The sequence below is a fragment of the Pinus tabuliformis genome, chromosome 6 (genome assembly GCF_031772625.1).
Source record: "Pinus tabuliformis cultivar Carrire ecotype Pingquan chromosome 6, CPIR1, whole genome shotgun sequence".
Classification (NCBI taxonomy): Eukaryota; Viridiplantae; Streptophyta; class Pinopsida; order Pinales; family Pinaceae; genus Pinus; species Pinus tabuliformis.
Window position 1 is genome coordinate 931,876,383 of NC_142292.1, and position 20,605 is coordinate 931,896,987.

General features: G+C 40.5%; 1 protein-coding gene across 1 annotated transcript in view; it reads right to left on the minus strand.

Moving 5' to 3' along the window:
* Window positions 1-2,309: 2,309 nt before the first annotated feature.
* The window catches only part of LOC149261986 (putative sphingolipid transporter spinster homolog 2), a 58,591-nt gene continuing 40,295 nt past the window's right edge, over window positions 2,310-20,605 (minus strand). Inside the window, exons 2-3 of the mRNA XM_089382900.1 lie at window positions 8,594-8,672; window positions 2,310-2,706 (exon numbers count right to left, since the gene is read on the minus strand). Of these exons, the coding sequence (XP_089239026.1) occupies window positions 2,597-2,706; window positions 8,594-8,672 (189 nt within the window). The 3' untranslated portion in view covers window positions 2,310-2,596. The remainder of the gene's footprint in view (window positions 2,707-8,593; window positions 8,673-20,605) is intronic.

Below are 20,605 nucleotides of genomic sequence, written 5' to 3' on the forward strand. Positions count from 1 at the left end.
TGAGTTGTGATTTTGGTATCTTTCGGAGGAGCTTTGGCCAGGGGAAATTCCGGAAAGGAGGCTTGGGTGTTTGTTGCCATTTGGGTGAGTTTTTGGAGTTGGGAGAGAGGGCTTCTATTCAGTGGGGTTTTCACACTTCCTGGGCAGCGTAGAGGAAGAATATTGTGCACACGTGGGAGGTGGAAGCTCAGCTATTGAGGCTGATCCTTGTTGAGAGAGGCAAGGGAAACATTAGTGGAGGTGATTGTTTCTTTTCTAGAGTATTGGAGGAGGATTTTGTTGGCATACTTGCAGGCCGTGTGCTTCAGCAGTCTTGGAGGGCGTAGGGCCTCTTGGGGTTTGATTTTGAAAGGTCAAAACCAAGCCAAACTATTTCTGGGTTTTTGGCAAGGACCTTAGATATAAATATGCATAACTTTCTGAGCACCGGAGGTGGGGTTTTCAGTGATATCTTTGCAGAAGACAACACAAAATTGCTGCGGATTGCACAGTGCATTTAGGGGTCGATTTTGGGAGGTTAGAATCAAGCCAAACCATTTCTAGGTTTTTGTGGGTTTTGGTCATGGAGCTTGGGACTGAATTTGTAGCGTTTTCCGAGCAGCGGAAGTGGAGTTTCTTGCGGTTCCTTTCTAGCAAACAGTGCAGTTTTCTAGGCAGCGCAAAGCATTAGAGGAGCAAACATTTTCCAGTACTTGACATCATTGTCTCATCTCCTGGATTCTGTCACGCCTACCATTGAGGCAAGCCCAGGTGCATTCATCCATACTAGTGTACTTGCTCCATTGATTAATAAAATGGCTCAATTGGTTTTACTTCTGGAGTTTTTATGAGCATATACTGTTTGTTAAACTTTTGTGTGTTGAGATTCGTTTTTGCTTTATATATCATTGTTTGTTTCAGTTAGGAACATTACAGCAGGTTATGCAGGGCAGCTGAGTTGCAGCCTATTGGCAACACACATTGGCCGACCAGCAGCCTCAGCAGTCTACTCATGCACAGGCCGTACAGTGGCCATATGCATGGGTCGTGCAGCAGGTACAGCAAGCCGCACAGGTTCATACAGCAGGCCAGCAGATCGGTAGTTTGTTCTGGAAATTCCAAAGGGTCATACAAACCATACAGGTGCCCAGTAAATTCTGAAATTTTTGCTGCACCTTCTATTTGTTTTCCATTTTCCCTTTTAAGGGGGCCCTTGTAAGCTTTGATATATTTTTAATGAGAAGCTGATCTGAAGGGCAGAAATATTTTGCTGTGTTGTGGAAATTGGATTCATTTGCTTCTGCTAATTTTTTATTTTGCCAGTTAAAATCCCTGTGTGCGCATTTTATTCTGTGAGCTGTATTGAATTTAGTTTCAGCAAGGAAATCAAAAGGAAATGATTTGTGAAGTTCTGGGGTTGGAAAAATTTAACAGCAATATCCACATTTTTAAATATCAGTTTCTTTCTAGCCAGGAAGAAAAGAAATTTGGTTTTATACAGTAGCAATAAGTCAAATAAGAATTGTGTTCTCAGCCTCATCTTCCAAACTTTTGTTAGTTATCTTAACTTTCTTGATCCTGGTTTGTAGTTATTATGATTCTGTGGTGATGCATTGAGGTTTATCTGTGTTTAAGTGAATATTATCCAAAACGTCACATTTATAGCATATCATTGTGAACCAAAAATTACGCTTTTCTGACATGGATCATTAAAACTGAAGCAGAATCACAAATGACTATTGCTGCACTTATTTATATTTAATTCAAATGAAACCCATTTAAATTTCTTTTGTATAATGAACATCGATATTTTGGTATATGAAAGGTACAAGGCTGGAACATTGAAAGGAACCAGTTGAATCCAAATTTACTTAAAGAAAAAATATAGTGTTGAAACATCTAACAAAAGAATGATGTAAACACTGGTCATTTCAGATTGAATAACTACTTGTATACAAGCTGAAACAAACAAGATTTCAGCTTATAGCGCATGATGAGGTTTATCTGTGTTTAAGTGAATATTATCCAAAAGGTCACATTTATAGTGTATGATTGTGAACCAAAAATTACACTGTTCTAACATGGATCATTAAAACTGAAACAGAATTACAAATGACTATTGCTGCATTTATATTCAATTCAAATGAATTCAAGAAAAAGAAAAGTAAACGGGAACTACTTACAGTATTATGATGACAAAAAGATTATAGATCACAAACCCATTTAAATTGCTTTTGTATAATGAACATCAATATTTTGGTATATGAAAGATACAAGGCTGGAACATTGAAAGGAACCAGTTGAATCCAAATTTACTTAAAGAAAAAATATAGTGTTGAAACATCAAACAAAAGAATGATGCAAACACTGGTCATTTCAGATTGAATAACAACTACTTGTATACAAGATGAAACAAACAAGATTTCCCATAGCGAAAGTCACTAAGACATTTCCAGAGAAACCTTCCTCTGATTACAACAAAGTCCCAGCAATAGATACAATTTGAATGTGGGAAATACCAATAGGAAATTCAGTTAACAAGGAACATCTATATACATATTTGCAGATATATTTCCATTTTCTGCTTGGATTTCTTATTTTCTTGTAGTTGATTCAGTCATACCAGGACATCAGCATCCAGCAATGGAGTTTGATGAGAGCCATGCAAACTCGTTTCTGTTTCTGTCTTATCATTCCCTGACTTGTCTACACTGTGAATAAATACTCCTAGCAAAACAAGGTACAGAGGTTATAATTCACTATCTGACTAAACAGCATCACAATTTGATTGGATGCCATCACAAAAATAATATTGGGAAACTATTCTAGCAAAATATTTTATTTCAGTTAAAGAGCTTGAATATTGAATACAAGAAATAGAAGGTCAATCCAAATTCACTGGTGCATGAGACAAAAAATAAGACAGTTTTGATACTTTCTCTGAAGTAATAAACCAATGATTAGATGCAGAAGCAAAATGGTGTACTCTAGTAAAGTTATTTACGTGGTAAGAGAGAAGCTTTGAGAACAGAATGGAAGAAAGGAAGGTAACCTCATTTACATGGATACTTCAAAGAATCACATGATAAAACACACAACTCTTAAATGCTCACTAGATACTCTAAGTTTAACCACCACTCCTTAAAACCCAAACCTCATCGCTTTCTGAAAACATTTAGAGAATTTGATTGCCTTGCAAAGGAATATATATTCAGAGAAAATACACACAGAGGTGAGGTTTAACTCTTTATAAAGATTGTTGCAGGAAAATGGAAAAACAACCAAGGATATAAAATAATGAAAGTAAGTCCACATAGGTATCCACCAGAGCAAGACTAATATTTCTAGCCAAGGTAGAAATGTTCGCATAAATAGAAGTTTTACTAGAAATCTTATCACAAGTTTTGTGGGGCGAGGGGTAGGACAGCATCAGAAATTGTTTTGAAAATGATACGAATTCTACGTTCCTGTATATGAATTCAAATACCGAAATTATTTGTTACTGTTTCCTGCTGTGTTTTGTCAAGAGTGCACAAACTACCTTGAAATAGAAAAAGAAAAAAGCTAATTTCCTTCTAAGGATTCGGTGACCTTGTTATGATTATTTTAATTTTAAGGCTCAGAAAATAGTGTGAAATTTTCAATTCTATTGCAGCAATTAGAAATTATTTTTCCAACTGATTACTATTAAGTGCAGTTTAGGTGCTACGACAAACAACAAATAAAATCACAATTGTAATTTTCACCATAAAAACGCTACGGAAAATAAAATGTTGGAACTGAGAAAATAAAGCACACACACAATAAAAATGACACCATTATTTTTGGACAAATGTACTTGGAAAAACTCAATGTTGGAAAACTGGTTCAGATGAGGGTTTTATTATTATTATGTAGCAACAAAAATTCTAAGTACAAATCTGGATGCCAAACTGGCAATCCTCTACAAGATATACCACCAAAATTATTTGGAGGAAATTCCTCCCTTCTGCAACCAAACTCGGCCGCTTTGGCCCTGCTCGCACTTCCGACAACTCACACTGGCCAAAAATGCACACTGCTTGGCCCAGATAATTCACATTGCCTGCTAACAGGCTCTGGATGAGCCGTCTTGCCTCCCTCTAGCCCTGGAAGTGACTCGCTCTGCCTTCCAAGTGATCTCTCGGCCTCCTGCAACTGAAACGATCACTTTTCGACACTTCAAACTAGGGTTTCTGGCTACTCGCACTAGCTAGTAGGCCTATTTGCAATAATAATTCGGCCTCCCAACTACTGCTATTGAGAACCTCTGTTGGAAATGATTCTACTGCTCCCTCAATCTCACTCTTGCCTTCCTTCTGGCTCGAACTTCTCTCCCTTGCTCGATCTCTGCAATTGGGTAGCTCGATTTGCTAAGGAACTCACACTACTAGAGTGTCTGGTGTATCTTCTCTATCCCCATCGAGTTGCTCTTATAATGTCTCGTTGGTGAACCAAGGACCATGATTAGATCCCCATCAACAACTAAGATCATCTCCAACTCGATCCATGTGAGTTTCTAGAGAAATCTCACCTTTCTCAATTAATTGTTGTTAATTAATCACTTTTCCTAAGTTAGTCTTAGGAAATATTTTGATCAATGAACTTAATTGAGCCATCTCTAGGTGTTTTCTCCTGAAACTTTTTTTGGGTTCTCGAGATCTTGTGTTCCTTAGCCTTTCTAACCAATGTTGAGACTAGAACACCTGTTCGGTGCTACAAATACTAACAATCCCTCTTAGCGACGAAGGTGCTCTCTCACTCTGTCTCCATAACATCTTCCATACACACTGCCGATGTCTGACAACTGTGACACTCTGCACTGTCCACCATGCCATTGCGCAACTCTGATTCATCTACTACTATGAGCTGAACCAATCCTGCATCTGCGCTATTGCTGACACTGCATTGTACCACCTGTACTGCTACCAACACTGCACTGCGCTGTAACTATCTCCTGAGTCTTTGACTACAACTAGCCTCTGCACTGTCTATTGAGTAACTATCTGCGCCTTGACTGGTTTTGCACCCCTCAACATCTGACTACAACTAGTTCTGCAACTGTCCCTGAAGATCTGACAGTGCCATGTTGACATCTTGATCCTCCTGCTACTAAACACTAGGGGCCCCCAGTAGCAAAGGGAAATGATCCGTGAGGAAACATCTTTCTGATGCTATCCTCCATGGATCCTGCCCAAATCTATGCAACTTTGAACTCTAATCTACTCATATTGTCACTGCTACTAGTCTGCTGCTATCTCTGCACTGCTGTTGCAGCTACTGCAATAACGAGTTTGATCTCCCTAGATCCTTAACCACTAACTTCCATAGGGTTTCTCCCTCTAAAGCTAGACTCCCTCTAAATCTCGATCTCCCTATGGGAAATCTCTCTGCTCCCTCCTGACAACTCGCATTGTCCTCCTGCACTAGAAACTGGATTGCATAGTTCTGCACTGGGAATCTTTTGGTTGGAATTGCACCTTCATCCCGCAATTGGGCAATTCACCCTACCCGTGTCACTACAACTAGCTCTACAACTGTATCTCGAGTACTAACTGAACTAGCTCTGCAACTGTCTTCTGAATGACTGATTGCGCCTGCCAACACTAAACCTGCTACTATGATACTATGGGACTCCGTAGCAAAGGAGATCGTCATGTTGCGACAACTGAACCTACCCAACTTGACAAACTAAGGTATCAAGCTCCTCCTCCACCTGGATCTGGTGCCTCACTATCTCCTTTTGAGCTCGGTTCTTATCTGGGATCTTTCTTCACTTTGCAACTCGCACTCGACAACTTGCACTTCCACCAACACCTGTCTCTGGGAACTGGAAGTTGATCTATTGCCCAAACCTGCGTTCTGGCTAACTTGCATGGATTACTCTAGCAATCTTGTATGACCATTTATAGAAAGCTGCAAAATTTGTGAAACTCAGAAACTGGGAAATAAACAAGAATTTTCTCCCTTTCCTACTCAGCCTCTCTCTACTACTTGCACTCCCTCTGGAAATGCGCATATTTGCTACTGCTTGCCACCGGAAGTCCCTTCTCTAGTATTCACTTTGCCTGCTACCTCAATTGGGCAACTCATTCAACCTTCCAGAAGTCCTCTGAAATCTTGCACACGATTTGCTGCTCCTAAAGCTCACACTATCCAACTGGAAAATTTGCTATGACCTTCTGCAACTAGAAGTCACAGATTTCCTCCTACCAGCTGGATCTGGAAACCCTCTGAGAAATTCATCTATGTGTGTTTTTCTCTTCCACCCAAAACTAATCTGCTAGTGTTGGTCTAGCTGCAAACCTACTGTGCCCAAATCTGCTCAACGAACTCACTAATCTGCTCACTGAAACTGCTTCTCAGCAATACCAAAGCTTGTTGGAACTGATACTGGGTTGTTCGAACTTTTTCTGCCACTTGCCACTGAAAATCAAACCCTCTGCCCAACAATTCGAACTACCTGACTGACCCTCAACATAAAAGCATAAATTGTGCTACAGAACTCCCTCTGAACCTGCACAAATTTCCTCCTCACTTCTGAGCTACTAATCTGTCTTCAACACAACTCCGATACCATGTGAAATTTTCCATTCTATTGAAACAACTAGAAATTATTCTTCTAACTGATTAATATTAAGTGCAGTTTATTTGCTTCGACAAACAACAAACAAAATCACAACTACAATTTTCACCATTAAAATGATGCGAAAAATAAAATGTTGGTACTGAGAAAATAGAGCACACACACACAATAAAAATGACATCGTTATTTTTGGACAAATGTCCCCGGAAAAACCCACTATGGGAAAACTAGTGCAATAGATGAGGGTTTTATTATTATTATGTAGCAACAAAGATTATGAGTACAAATCTAGATGCCAAACTGACAATCCTTTGCAAGATATACTGCCAAAATTAATTGGAGAAAATTTCTCCCTTCTGCAACCAAACTCGGCCCCTCTGGCCCTGCTTGCACTTCCTCCCCACAACTCGCACTAGTCAGAAATGCACACTACTTGGCCCAGATAATTCATATTGCTTGTTAGTTGGCTCTAGATGAGTTGTACTGCTTCCCTCTGGCCCTAGAAGTGACTGTTTTTGCCTTCTAGGTAATCTCCCATCTTCCTGCAACTGAAACAATCATTTTCCAGCACTTTGAACTGGGGTTTCTCGCTACTCGCATTGGCTGGTAGGCCTCTCTGTAGAAATAATTCGACCTCCTAGCTCCTGCTACTAAGAACCTCTGCTGGAAATGACTCTGCTGCTCCCTCAATCTCACCTTTGCCTTCCTTCTGGCTCAAACTTCTCTTCCTTGCTCGATCTCTACAACTGGGTAGCTCGATCTGCGAAGGAACTCACACTACTAGAGTGTCTGGTGTGTCTTCTCCATCCCCGTTGAGTTGCTCTTATAATTTCTCGCTGGTGAACTAATGACCATGATTAGATTCCCATCAACAACTAAGATCATCTCCAACTCAATCCATGTGAGTTTCTAGAGAAATCTCACCTTTCTTAATTAAATGTTGTTAATTAATCACTTTTCCTAAGCTAGACTCAGGAAATATATAATTATTGATCAATTAACTTAATTGAGCCATCTCTAGGTGTTTTCTCCTAAAATGTTTTTGGGGTTCTAGAGATCTTGTGTTCCTTAGCTTCTCTAACCAAAGTCGAGACTAGAACACTTGTCTGATGCTACAAAAACTAATAAATAGTAATGTTTGTCTGACAAAAAAACATTTTATTCATAAAAAATTACCTCAGGCCACCATGATACAACTATTGTAGTTACATAAAACATGAAAAAGTTGTCAGCGGTGAAGGTAAATGGCAACCATGTTTCTTTGTTGTCTGTTTCCTGCTGTGTTTCATCTAGAGCACAAAGACTGCTCTGAAGTGGAAAGAGAAGCTACTTTTCATCTGAGGATTATATGATTTTATTATGGTATTTACAAGAAACCTTTCAAAAGCCATTTTGGTTCAAGCCACTAAATTTTTTAAAGAGACGTTCATTCAACTGAACATCTATTTGACTTTGCATAAATTTGATTCTATTGTGTAAAGTACACAATTATAAAAATCAGTAACAGCATATTGCATGAACAGGGTTTCAAGTATGTATGTACAAAGCTACCCGTGTTGAACATTGATAACGCAATACTGAAGCATCTACGCATTGGATTTTGATGAAACATAGAAGTTGCATCTTGCCAGTACAAGTACCATTACTGTATCTTTGAATGACGGTAAATTTTAATATAGAAATATGCCCTCTTGCGAAGCTTTGCATACTACCACATTTTCCACAATTTTGTTAAAGGAACCTTATCCATAGGTTCAATAAGGAACAGGTACTGGGAAGAACACCCCAAAGAACATGTGCATAAATGAAAGATATCTTCAAAAGGAAACTGATCCGTTCAATAGAGAAATAATTAATAGGTGAAATTTGCATTTCAGACCGTTATGGGGGAACAGAACTCTGGTATTTTGCAAAACTTGACTGCTATTATATATTCGTTAAGGGGCAGAAAGGAAGATATTGCTAAGCAGAGACAGGTAAATAAAAATGCCGTAAAGGACTAACCCATACCTATAAGCCATATGGCCCCTGAAATAAATAGAATGGAAGTAAGTATAAGTACTGTCTCTCGCCAATTGTTAACATAATCCTGCACCCACATGATAGTTATCAAAGCCAAGATTTAAATATCCTATCAATTATAGTCCTGAAATTGAGCTACAAAAAAACCTATACGCAGCGAGTTTATTACTTTAAAGCAAACCAGAAAAGATCACGGTAAAAGGGAAATTCACGCTACGACAATTTACAATAGTTGAATACATTTTGAGAGATTATAAGCTGAAAATCGGCCAATTTATTCCTTTTGATTTAAGATTGAAGTGTAAAATTAGTTTTGTTCACAAATAGAAGCACATGAACGGCTAAATGCAACAAATGAAATAAACCTAGGGCATATTATGTATATAAATTATCGTGATGTATAATTAAAAATAATAAATAGGTTTTTTCGTGACCAACTCATCCCTCAATTTGCATTTATACAAAGACATTTACATTGTAAATCATCATATATTAGCAATTATCAATCATATATTACAATATATTTGTCTAGAGTCTCTTGTGAAATTATATTTCTTGCAGGTCCTTAACAATTTCTGTTAGAGCTTCACTCAGTTCCAAGAGTTTCTATTGTGAAAGAGGAAGTAAGCTGTCCTTCACTAATCCAAGGCACCAATTCATTGTACCAAAAGGTTCAAAGATTAGAAGAATAATTGTAGACGAATCTATGCGAATTCCATAGAAGTCGAGCCTCAGTCAACTGATTGTACATTGCACCAGCTTGGCTAGGTCAAAGTGGCTCTACAACTGGCCATAGTGTCTTCCACAAGGCGGGGATTCCAAATAAACCCTCCACAAAAGCAAACTAAAAAGGAAAACCGTGACCTTTGTTGAAACATTAGGTTCACCACACATCTGGATATTTTGGAGACAATCCATTGGTAGTCAAAAACCAAATTGGGAGTTGACTAAAGTGGAAACCCTCCACAAAAGCAAACTAAAAAGGAAAACCGTGACCTTTGTTGAAACATTAGGTTCACCACACATCTGGATATTTTGGAGACAATCCATTGGTAGTCAAAAACCAAATTGGGAGTTGACTAAAGTGGTTGTTGACTAGGAAGTAGACTAGTTGCTCAGATTGACCAAAGGTGGTCCTAACTTAGTGGATTGGTGCAGAGGTTGATGCTTTGAAAATTGAGAGTTCTTTAAGGAATCTAACAAGACTATCAATACTTTTAACCCTTGCAGTACATAAATTGAAGTCCTTTTGGAAGTCAGCAGGGACATAATGGATTCATGCAAATTGGATGATGTAATATGGAAGAAGTACACATCACTCCCAATTCTTCTAAGACTCCCGAGAAAAATTCTTACAAATAGTCATTGTTTGGATGAAGATTTTGTCTTTTTTGAAAACTGGAGCATAGGAGACTTCACAAAACCTGCAAACCCTTAGCATAAGGCCAAATGAGGGTTTGTAGGTTGGAAACTTGAGGGTATAAGATTTGGTGTAAGGGTTTCAAGATCAACCTCGGGTAAGGATCCAACTTAAAAGAAAAGGAAGAGTATGTGAGGTTTCAGGAGAGAAGATCAAATCTAGCTTTATGAGAACACTCTACTTGATTAAGTGATGGAGATGGAGAAAACTATTCTCACTGGGAAATTTCATGGCAGGAAATGCTTGGAAAAATAAGTGGGCTTGTATATCAAAAAGGGTTTGGGGCCAATCCTTGGCTATACCCCAAGGATTCTTTGGCTTGTTCGTGGATGGGTAGCTTTCTCCTTTAGATCAGAAGGAGATCATGAATTGATAGCTCAAAATTGATGGTACTAGGGATCGACGATTTTGACTATGAAGCATTGGTCATTGTGCTTCAATCCTTAGAGGGAATTGAGACAAAAGAAACCCATCGAGGTCAAATTTCCAAGTTTTCCATTAGTGTCATGATCCCCTACGATTTTGAATAAGATAGGGGACTATTTGAGGACATTCATCAACCGAGATGATAGCTTTACCAAAAACAAATACTAAAACTATGGAAAGAATCTTGGTTAACTTAGACTTGGGGGAAGGGATTTCAATATTTATTGAGTTGAAAATTAGTAAATATAAGTATTGCTAGTCTTTGGATTATATAAGGGTGCCCATTTTTGTTCTCATTGTCACTCCTACTCACTCCTACGGATATGTAGTGTAGGACTGTGTCCTAAAATTTTCTAAAGCCATATGGAGGAGTTAAACTCTCGAGCCAAACAAATAAAATGGAAATCATCACTTTGGTGTTCCAAGCTTGCAGTGGAAAAGATAACATTAAAAGTAGATGGTAGAATATTCCTTGGTCATGTAGCAAAGGAGTAGATAAACATGCCCCCAAATGATGAGGAGATCCTAAAGTTCGATGTGGAAGAGGAGATGCACAAGGCATGCTTACCTAATTTTCATTTGGACACAAGGTGAATGGAAATGGAGTGTAAATTGGAAGTAATGATGGTAAATGTTGTCAAATCTCTCAAGTCTTATTAATGTGATGTTAGTTTTTGGTAGCATCGAACAATTGTTCTAGTCTCTATGATGTCTCGGAGGTTAAGGAATACGAGATCTCCAAAACCCAAAAAAGGTTTCGCAAGAGAAGACTTTGACACCTAAATTAAATTAATTAGTCAATAATTAAATATTTCCTAACTTAGGAAAACTAGTTAATTAAAGTGAATTAATTGAGGAAGTTCGATTTTGCTCTAGAGACTTCCAGAAAAGCTAATTGACGGAGTCAAGATGATCTTAGCCATCGGTTGAGATGTGATTGTGGCTGTTGAGACTTCAACGAGAAATTATAAGCGCAAGTCGAAGCGTTTGGAGAAGACATTACTTGTGAGCAAAGCAGTTCAACTTACCCAGTTGCAGTGTTTAGCAAGGGCACAGTTGAAGCTAGGGAAGCACCAATAGTAGGGGCTCAACAAAGATTTGGGAGCAGGATTCTGGAGGAGATTTTCCTTAGCATTTTCCAGTGTCTGGGAGATAGGAAGAGGAGGTTGTATTCAGCTAATGCGAGTTGCCAGTTGACAATGTGAGTGGCAGAGGAGCTTGTTTAGTGAGCTAGAGGTTGAATCTATCACCCGGAGGCAGAGAGAGTGGGCTTAGAGTAGTCTAGGAGGTAGGACGACTTGTGGGAGGAGGTTCCAGAGTCTGAACGAATTTTTGAAGGCAACAGTGTGCATTTCCAGCTAAACAGTGCGAATAGCTAGGAAGTGCGAGTTGCTGAGAGAGAGGCAGGATCTAGTTGTAGAGGGAGATAAATAGTCTCCAGTATATTTTTCCAGTAGAGATCAATATTTGTCGGAGGTTTGCCAGTGAAAGGAAACTAGTTGTAATTTCTCTCAAATTGTTGAATAATAATATAAAACCCTCATCTGCTGCACTGGTTTTCCCTTTGGGGTTTTTTCAGGGACAATTGTCCAAAAATAACGATGTCAATTTTATTGTGTGTGTGAGAAAATTTTCTCAGTTTCGTATTTTATATTCCGCAGTGTTTTTATTAATGAAGATTGCAATAATGAATTTATCGTTATTTGCCGTAAAGTAATTAACAAAAGACAAAAAAATTGCACAAGTTAGGAGATAAATTTCTAGTTTATTGCAATCGTGGAAATTTCAGATGGTATCAGAGCAAATATCGAATCAGAGAGGCTCTAGAGTGAAGGAAGCGAGGGTTGTGTAGTTCAAAGGGAGATATGAAGCACAAAGAACAAGATCTATGTAGGCTTAAACAGGTAGTGTGAATTGTAGAGGCAGAAATTTGATTTCCAATCCAAGGAAGTGATCGGGAGGAAAAATCAATTTGTATCAATTGCAGCAATAGGCAATGAGGGTGTCGGAAAGTGTTTCTGGTGAGTAGATCAAGGATTCACAGAGCAAATCTAGCTCAGAGATTTGCAACATGATGGTTTTACAGTAGTAGATCAACACAGGGCAAGGAAAAGAAAGCACACGAAGATTCATACCCAAATAAATTCTCCAATGTATTTGAGTACTTAGATTATCCTAATATGGCCGAAGAAAGATTTACATATCACAATGATATGGATTTCTCTTCCAAATTGGAAAATGACTTCGCTCAGATAGCTTGCCTCTCTAGCTCGACTTTGCATGGGTTTCCTGTTGATTTATGGTAGCATCGGATGTGCTCTAAGCCTCAAAATTCGCAGGGAGGCTAGGACACATGTACTTCAAAATACCCAGAAATCGTTTTGGAAATTCCACCCGAAGACAATTTTATTAAATAATTAATTATTTTTAATCAATGCCTAAGTCTAAACTTAGGAAATTAAAATAATTAAAGGGTATTAATTAAATTGGGGGTGAAATTTCTAGAAGAAGACAAGGATCAAGCCAAAATGATCTGAGCCATTGATTAGAATCTAATCTGGGCCGTTGATTGATCAACAAGAGTATTATAAGAAGAGGCCTGATGGGCATTTGGAAAATACATCGGGTGAGAGATCAAAGATCAATTTTCTCAAGAGAGCAACATAACAGTTGCCAAAGAAGGTGATCGAGGAGATTTCCTGCAGTGAGGGGTAGGAATAATTTTCCAGAGGAAGTTTTCCTGATTCAGAGAGTGCCAGGTAGAGAGGGCAGAGAGTAGTCTGGAGAGGCAGCGCTGGGCCATGCAGAGGCAGCGTAGAGCTACGCTGTGGTAACACAGAGCTTCAGAGGGAGTTCGTATTTCTGCTAGGGAACAGTCGGGATCTAGTGACGGAGTTGGGGTGTGAGGCCAAAGGGTTGAATTTTCTAGCGAACAGAGGATTGAGAGGAGGTGTAGCACAATCTTAGCAACAGTGATGCGATAATTGTGTGGGTGTGACGCAGTACTGCATAGAGACAATGCAAAGGTTCATCTCCAACGCAGATCAATGTCGGATTTCCCAGTGACAGGGTGAGATTATCTCACTATCTTTTTGTCCAGTTAGATCTCTATATAGGATTGCCAGTTTGGGCATCCAAAGAATTGTACTAAAAGATTACTGCATAATAATTCAAACCCTCAACTGCTGCACAGGTTTTCCCACATTGGATTTTTTTGGGGACATATGTCCAAAAACAACGGTGTCACTTGTGTGTGCTATTTCTTTCTTGCTCAGTTCTTGTTTCTACATATTATTTAAGTTGTGAAGGCTATAGTTGTATTTATTTCGATGTTTACCGTATAATACTGTAAATAACTTGATTCAATAGGAGAAATATAATGAGTTGCTGCAATAGTGATTCGGGGATTCCGAATTTTCACATTTCCAAAAATATTTACAAATTGCATGGGTTTCCAAAAATCATTGTTAGTCATTGAGATGCCAACTTTAAGGGAACTTTTTGGATGGAGAACTTCAAGCAAATGGGACAACCCTTAACATGAGCTCAACATACCACCCCCAGACATATGGGCAAACAGAGATTGTTAATAAATGTTTGGAAGCATACCTTCGTTGTTTTGTAATAGAAAAGCAAAACAAATGATTTGATTGGTTATATTTGCAGAATGGCGGTACAATTCTACTTATCACATTTAAGCAAAAATGACACCATTTCAAGCTCTCTGTGGTTATGAGCCTCCAAAATTGAAGGAATTAGCAATAAATGATATTAAAGTTCCAAAAGTAAAAGATCAACTAGAGGAGAACCAAAAAGTCTTTCAAAAACTAAAGGAGAATCTCAATATTGCAAGAAACCATATGAAACAAGTTGACCAACACGAATCAAAAAAGGAATTTAGCGAAGGAGATTGGGTATACGACAAACTCCAACCTTACAAACAACTATCATTAAAACAAGGAGGAAAAAACAAGCTAGCTCCTAAGTTCTATGACCATTTCAAATCGTCAAGAAAATTAGTCAATTCGCATCCACAAAGTTTTCTGTGTTTCCTGTTTAAAAAAGATGTTGGGAAAACATCAAACAACACAAACAACACTTCCTACATTGAATAATGAAGGAGAAGTTGTAGTAGAACTGGAAGCTATAATTGCCACAAGAGAAAAGCAATTACATTCTCAAGTAATTAAAAAATATCTCATCAAGTGGAAGAGCCTACTGAAAGAAGATGCTTCTTGGGAAACAAAATATTTTCGTCAACAACATCCCTCATTACCTATGCTTTGAGGACAAAGCATTTCGTGAGAGGAAGGCAATGTTATGTATAAAAATTATGTATAATTATGCTATGCAAAACATGTTATGTGTAATTATGATTAATTTAGGAAGAAGGGTCACGATTAAAATATCACGACCCCTCAAGTAAAGGCACCAAGCTATATTTAAGTCGGGAGTTGTCAATTGTAAAGACATCATTCAATTTATCTAATAATATAATAAAAATATTTATTTTAGAGATTCAAATTCTCTATAACATAGACAGTGGAGCATCAGCAAACATGACAGAAGTTAGAGACTACTACTAACACTATAGGGAGGACGAGATGGATCTCCAGATTCAAATGGGAAACAAAACTAAATGTACTCCAGTTTGGAGAGGTACCATCGAGATTCAAGGAGTCAGGAGCAAGCACCAGTGTTACAAATGTGTTGCATGTGTTAGGCTTCGGTATGAACCTCTTTTCAGTTTCAAAACTACAAGGCAAGGGATATGATGTCCACTTTGTAGGGAAGAAGGTGTTCATCAAACACTAGAACTAGAAGAAGGTGAAGCAAATTGGGGTTCGAAGCAACATGTTATATAAGTTGGAGCTTGATTCTCCAAAGACACTAGTCAACACCATTAGTAGCAGTGAGGGGGACTTGAATGAATTGTGGCATAAGAAAATGGGACATTTACACTATGGAGCACTAAGGATGCTCAAGGAGACAGTGAAGGGTGTTTCGGAATTGAGCACAGAACACAATGATGATTGCAGGGGGTGCATACTAGGGAAATATGCTAAGGAAACATTTCCAAGAAGTGACATCAGATCAGATGGTGTGTTACAACTTGTACACTTAGACATTTTCCGCCCAATGTCCACCAGAGCTCTCAAAGTGTACGAGTACCTTGTCACCTTCATCGATGACTACTCCAAGAAGACCTAGATCTACTTTTTGAAGACCAAGGATGAGGTCTTCAGTCGTTTCCAAGAGTTCAAGGCTCTAGCAAAAAACTTGACAGGGAAGAAGATCAAGGTGCTTCGTACAAATAACGGAGGAGAGTACAAAGATACGGACTTCACTAATTTTTGTGTGAAGGAGAGCATCAGGAGGGAGTAGACATCTCCATACAATCCACAATAGAATGGAGTAGCGGAGCAGAAAAAACATGAGTATTGTTGGGGCGGCAAAGGCTATGCTATATGATTAGGGCATGCCCAAGTTTTTTTGGGCAGAGACATGTATTACAACGGTGTACATGATGATTTTGGGGTAGCATCGAATGTGCTCTAGCCACGAAATTTGGTGGAGAGGATGGGGCACATGAGATCTCCAATATCTAGAAAGTGTTTGGGCAGATTCTAAACAGTTTGAGAAATATTAAAATAATTGATATTTTTAATGGAGTCCCGAAGTCTAAACTTAGGGAAATTAAAATATTAATGTGGATTAATATAAAACTCTGTTAGAATGGTCCAAAAGACATGGATCAAGCCAGAGCTAATCTTAGCCGTTGATTAGGGAGTTAATCTTGGCCGTTGATATGTCAACGAGAAAAGTATAAGAGGAGACTTGAGGGTCACTTGAAGAGCACAACAGATGACAGTCATTCTATTCTCCAGAGTGGGGTTTGCTAAGAGAGATAGAATCATTGATCAGAGCCGCAGCTGAGGAGCAGTGAGTACAGAGAGATAGGGAGGCAGAGATAGTGCCGGGAGATCAGCGCATGAGCCAGAGAGTGACGCAGTAGCAGCTAGGGCTCACGCAAAGGCAGCGAATAGCTGCGCAATGCTTCAGAGAGGTCAACGCAGCTGACGCAAATGGCCAGAAGGCTGATGCTCGGCCTTCTGAGGTTGATGCAGGCCTATTCAGGGTGACGCAGGGCCAGCGCTTGGCAAAGAGAGGCTGATGCAGTCTAGAGAGGTTGACATTGGGTTTTCTGGGGTAGATTGGAGCTGAGGCGCTGCTGGAGCGTTTATCCGGGGTTTCAGCTGGGACATCTGTCTTAGACTGGGAGGTACTACTGCCAAGGGAATTCTCCATTGGGTAAGACGGATTTGGTACCCAGATTGTACTCTGAAATTTCTTAATAAGAAAACCCTCAGATAGCTGCACCGATTTTCCCACATTGGGTTTTTCCGAGGACATTGGTCCAAAAATAACGGTGTCATTTTGTGTGCTTGTTTCTGTTTCCTTCAGTTGATGATCTGCAATATGTTGAGCATGCACTAGTGTTTATTTCCAATATTTACATTGTAAATAACTTGTTAAGTAATGAAACAAGTATGTAGGAATAAATCAGTAAAGTGCATGAAGGGTTTCTAACTGGTAGACTTAGAAACTTTAACATGGTATCAGAGCATGGTTGCAGATCACAGGAGAACTAAGGACACCAGTGGAGCGGAGCAATAGCAGCAGAAAACAGTTGTCCCAAGTGAAAGAAGTTGTTCCTAGCAGAGAAGCAACAAGGGAAGGGTGACGTAGTGCTTGCATCATCAAGGGTGAGCCAGGAAGAGGTAGCGCAGAGGCCAAGGGAGGCAAAGGGAGGCTCACGCAGAGCCACACAGAGGGCCAAAGGGTTGTGATGCAATTGGCTGAGGAGGCTGAGTTGCTGGTGCTGGGATTGCGCAGACCCTAGGAGCTTTCACCTTCAGGTTGTTGGGGTTTAGGAGGCTGTGGGAAAGTTGAAGAGAAGAACTGGTGAGGTACTGTAGTCAGAACAGTACTTGAAAGGGCAAGGCCAAGGAGGAGGGAGTTACTACCGAGGGTTTCTAGCCGAGAAATCCGGATCAATGGTGCAGTTGCACAGACGATCAGAGTAGGGGGCATCTCGACATCGACAGAAGGATTTCCAGGAGGGAAATCGAGATTCAGAGGGAGTCACATCGAGAACTTCCAGGAGGGAAGTAGAAGAGCAGCATGGCACTACACGGAGTAAGAGACCAGGACAGACTGGACGAAGCCTCAAACTTCGCAGTCTGGAAGGCTAGAATCTTATTCGTACTTGACAGAAATCGTATGAAGCACTTTGCCTTGAGGACGATAACTATCCCAGTCGACCCAGCTGAGAATGACAGGTGCGAGGAGGCAATGGCGAGGGCCAAGAGCATCATCCTTGACGGGGTCAAGGACCATGTAGTACCACACATTGCCAAGAAGGAAACAACAAATGAGATGTGGGACGCCATAAAGAAATTGTACCAGCATATTTATGTGCAGAGAAGGATGTTACTAGAAAATTAGATGAGGTTATATCAGATGAAGAAGGGAGAACCAATTGACACCTTCCTCGGAGGATTGAATGAGATCCGAGATTAGTTTACTTCGATAGGAGCCATGCCGGATCAGGGATTGAACGTGAGGACAACCCTGAATGCAGTTTGAGAAGAATGGGAGGTATTTGTCCAGATTATACTAGGTAGAGGGACACTTCCACCTTGGGATGAGATGTGGGCAGCTCTTCGCCAGGAAGAGATTAGATGGCAGACAAAGGCGAGACGCAGCAGTAAGGGGATCAGAGTAAAAAAGGAGGAGGAAGATGTTGCCCTAGCATCTGAGCGAAAGCAAGAAAAGCGAAAGAAGGATCACTCCAAGATCAAGTGCTTCCAATGTAGAGAGTTGGGTCATTATGCGACCCAGTGTCCAAGGAAGAAAAGTAAGGGAGAGTCTTCCGAGACTAAGGCAGCACCAGCAAGGGTAGAGAAGGAAGGGGAGATAGACGATGATTGTGCCATGAGTGCACACGCACCACTTGAGCGAAAGTGGGGAGACATCGAGCTATAGTCAGGCGGACTACAGGCGATGAGAGGCAAGATCCTCGAGGTACCTAGCCTCTTGGATTAGACCTTGCTACGGGAGCCCCAAAGAGGAGTAGCAGGACTGGCTGATGTGGGTAGAGATGGATGCGAATGGAGCAGCAGAGAGAGCTACAGTGCAGAAGTCCCGAGGCAGCGCGAGGCTAGCAGGCAGCAACAGTGCGAGAGGCATAGGAGTGTTGCACCAGTGCAGGATGGCACAGAGAGGAGTGCAATGGTGCGAGCTGCAGGGAGTTGTTGCAACAGCACAGAGGTCAGAGAGGGAGCACTTGTCAGCGGTAGAGGGAGCTTCAACATCAGCGGGTGTCTCTAGCCCAACAGAGAAGTCAGAGTTGGGAGATCAATTACTTACTTCTCAGTAACTGAGTTGCAGTGCAATAGTGGGCAGCACGATGCAGCGTGATGAGAGGAGTTGCAGCGCGAATGCAGTGTTGGGAGAAAGGACCAAGAACAACATGGATGCAGAGGGAGTTGCAGTACGGATGCAACAGTGGCAGTGGTAGGGTCATGGGCAACAGTAAAGGATGCAACAGTGCAGAGGATGTTGGGCAGTAGGCCTAGCATCAACATAGGGACCGATGTCAGATGATCAAGGTGATACTCAGGGAGGAGTATTGCTAGAGCACAGTCCTCACTAAGAGGGAGTGTTGATTTGGGGTAGCATCGGATATGCTCTAGCCACGAAATTTGGTGGAGAGGTTGGGGCACATGAGATCTCCAATACCTAGAAAAGGTTTGGGCAGATTCTAAACAATTTGAGAAATATTAAAATAATTAATATTTTTAATGGAGTCCCTAAGTCTAAACTTAGGGAAATTAAAATATTAATGTGGATTAATATAAAACTGTGTTAGAATGGTCCAAAAGACATGGATCAAGCCAGATCTAATCTTAGCCGTTGATTAGGCACTTAATCTTGGTCGTTGATATGTCAACTAGAAAAGTATAAGAGGAGGCTTGAGGGTCACTTCGAGAGCACACCAGATGATCAATCATTTTATTCTCTAGAGTGGGGTTTGCTAAGAGTAGAATCAGTGATCAAAGTTGCAACTGAGAGGTCAGTGACTATAGAGAGACAGGGAGGCAGAGATAGTGTCGGGAGATCAGTGCAGGAGCCAGAGAGAGTGACACAGTAGCAGCTAGAGCTCTCGCAAGGCCACGCAGAGGCAGCCAGGAGCTGCGTAGTCCAGAGGCTGACGCAGGGCCAGCACTGGGCAGAGAGAGGCTGACGCAGTCCAAAGAGGTTGAAAGTGCGGTTACTGGGGCAGATTGGAGCTGCCAGAGGGCTTATTCGAGGTTTCAACTGGGAGATCTGTCTCAGACTGAGAGGTACTACCGCCAAGGGAATTCTCTGTTGGGTAACAGGATTTAGCACCCAGATTGTACTTTAAAATTGCTTAACAAGAAGAACCTCAGATAGCTGCATTAGTTTTCCCACATTGGGTTTTTCCAAGGACATTGGTCCAAAAATAACGGTGTCATTTTGTGTGCATGTTTCTGTTTCCTTCTGTTGATGATATGTAATATGTTGAGCATGCGCTAGTGTTTATTTCTAGTATTTACATTTTAAATAACTTGTTAAGTAACGGAAAAAGTAGGTAGGAATAAATCAGTAAAGTGCATGAAGGGTTTCTAATTGGTAGACTTAGAAACTTTAACATGGTATCAGAGTGTGGTTGCAGATCATAGGGAAACTTAGGACATCAGCCGAGTGGAGCAATAGCAACAGAAAACAATTGTTCCGAGTGACAGAAGTTGTTCCTAGCAGAGCAGTAGCAAGGGAAGGGTGATGCAGTGCTTGTGTCATCAAGGGTGAGACAAGAAAAGGTAGCGCAGAGGCCAAGGGAGGCAAAGGGAGGCTCACGCAGAGCCATGCAGAGGGCCAAAGGGTTGTGACACAATTGGCTGAGGAGGCCGAGTGGTTGGTGCCGGGATTGCGCAAAGCCTAGAGCTTTCACCTTCAAGTTGTTGGGGTTTAGGAGGCTTTGGGAAAATTGCAGAGTGGAGTTGGTGAGATACTGTAGTCAGAACAATACCTGACAGGGCAAGGCCAAGGAGGAGGGAGTTGTTATC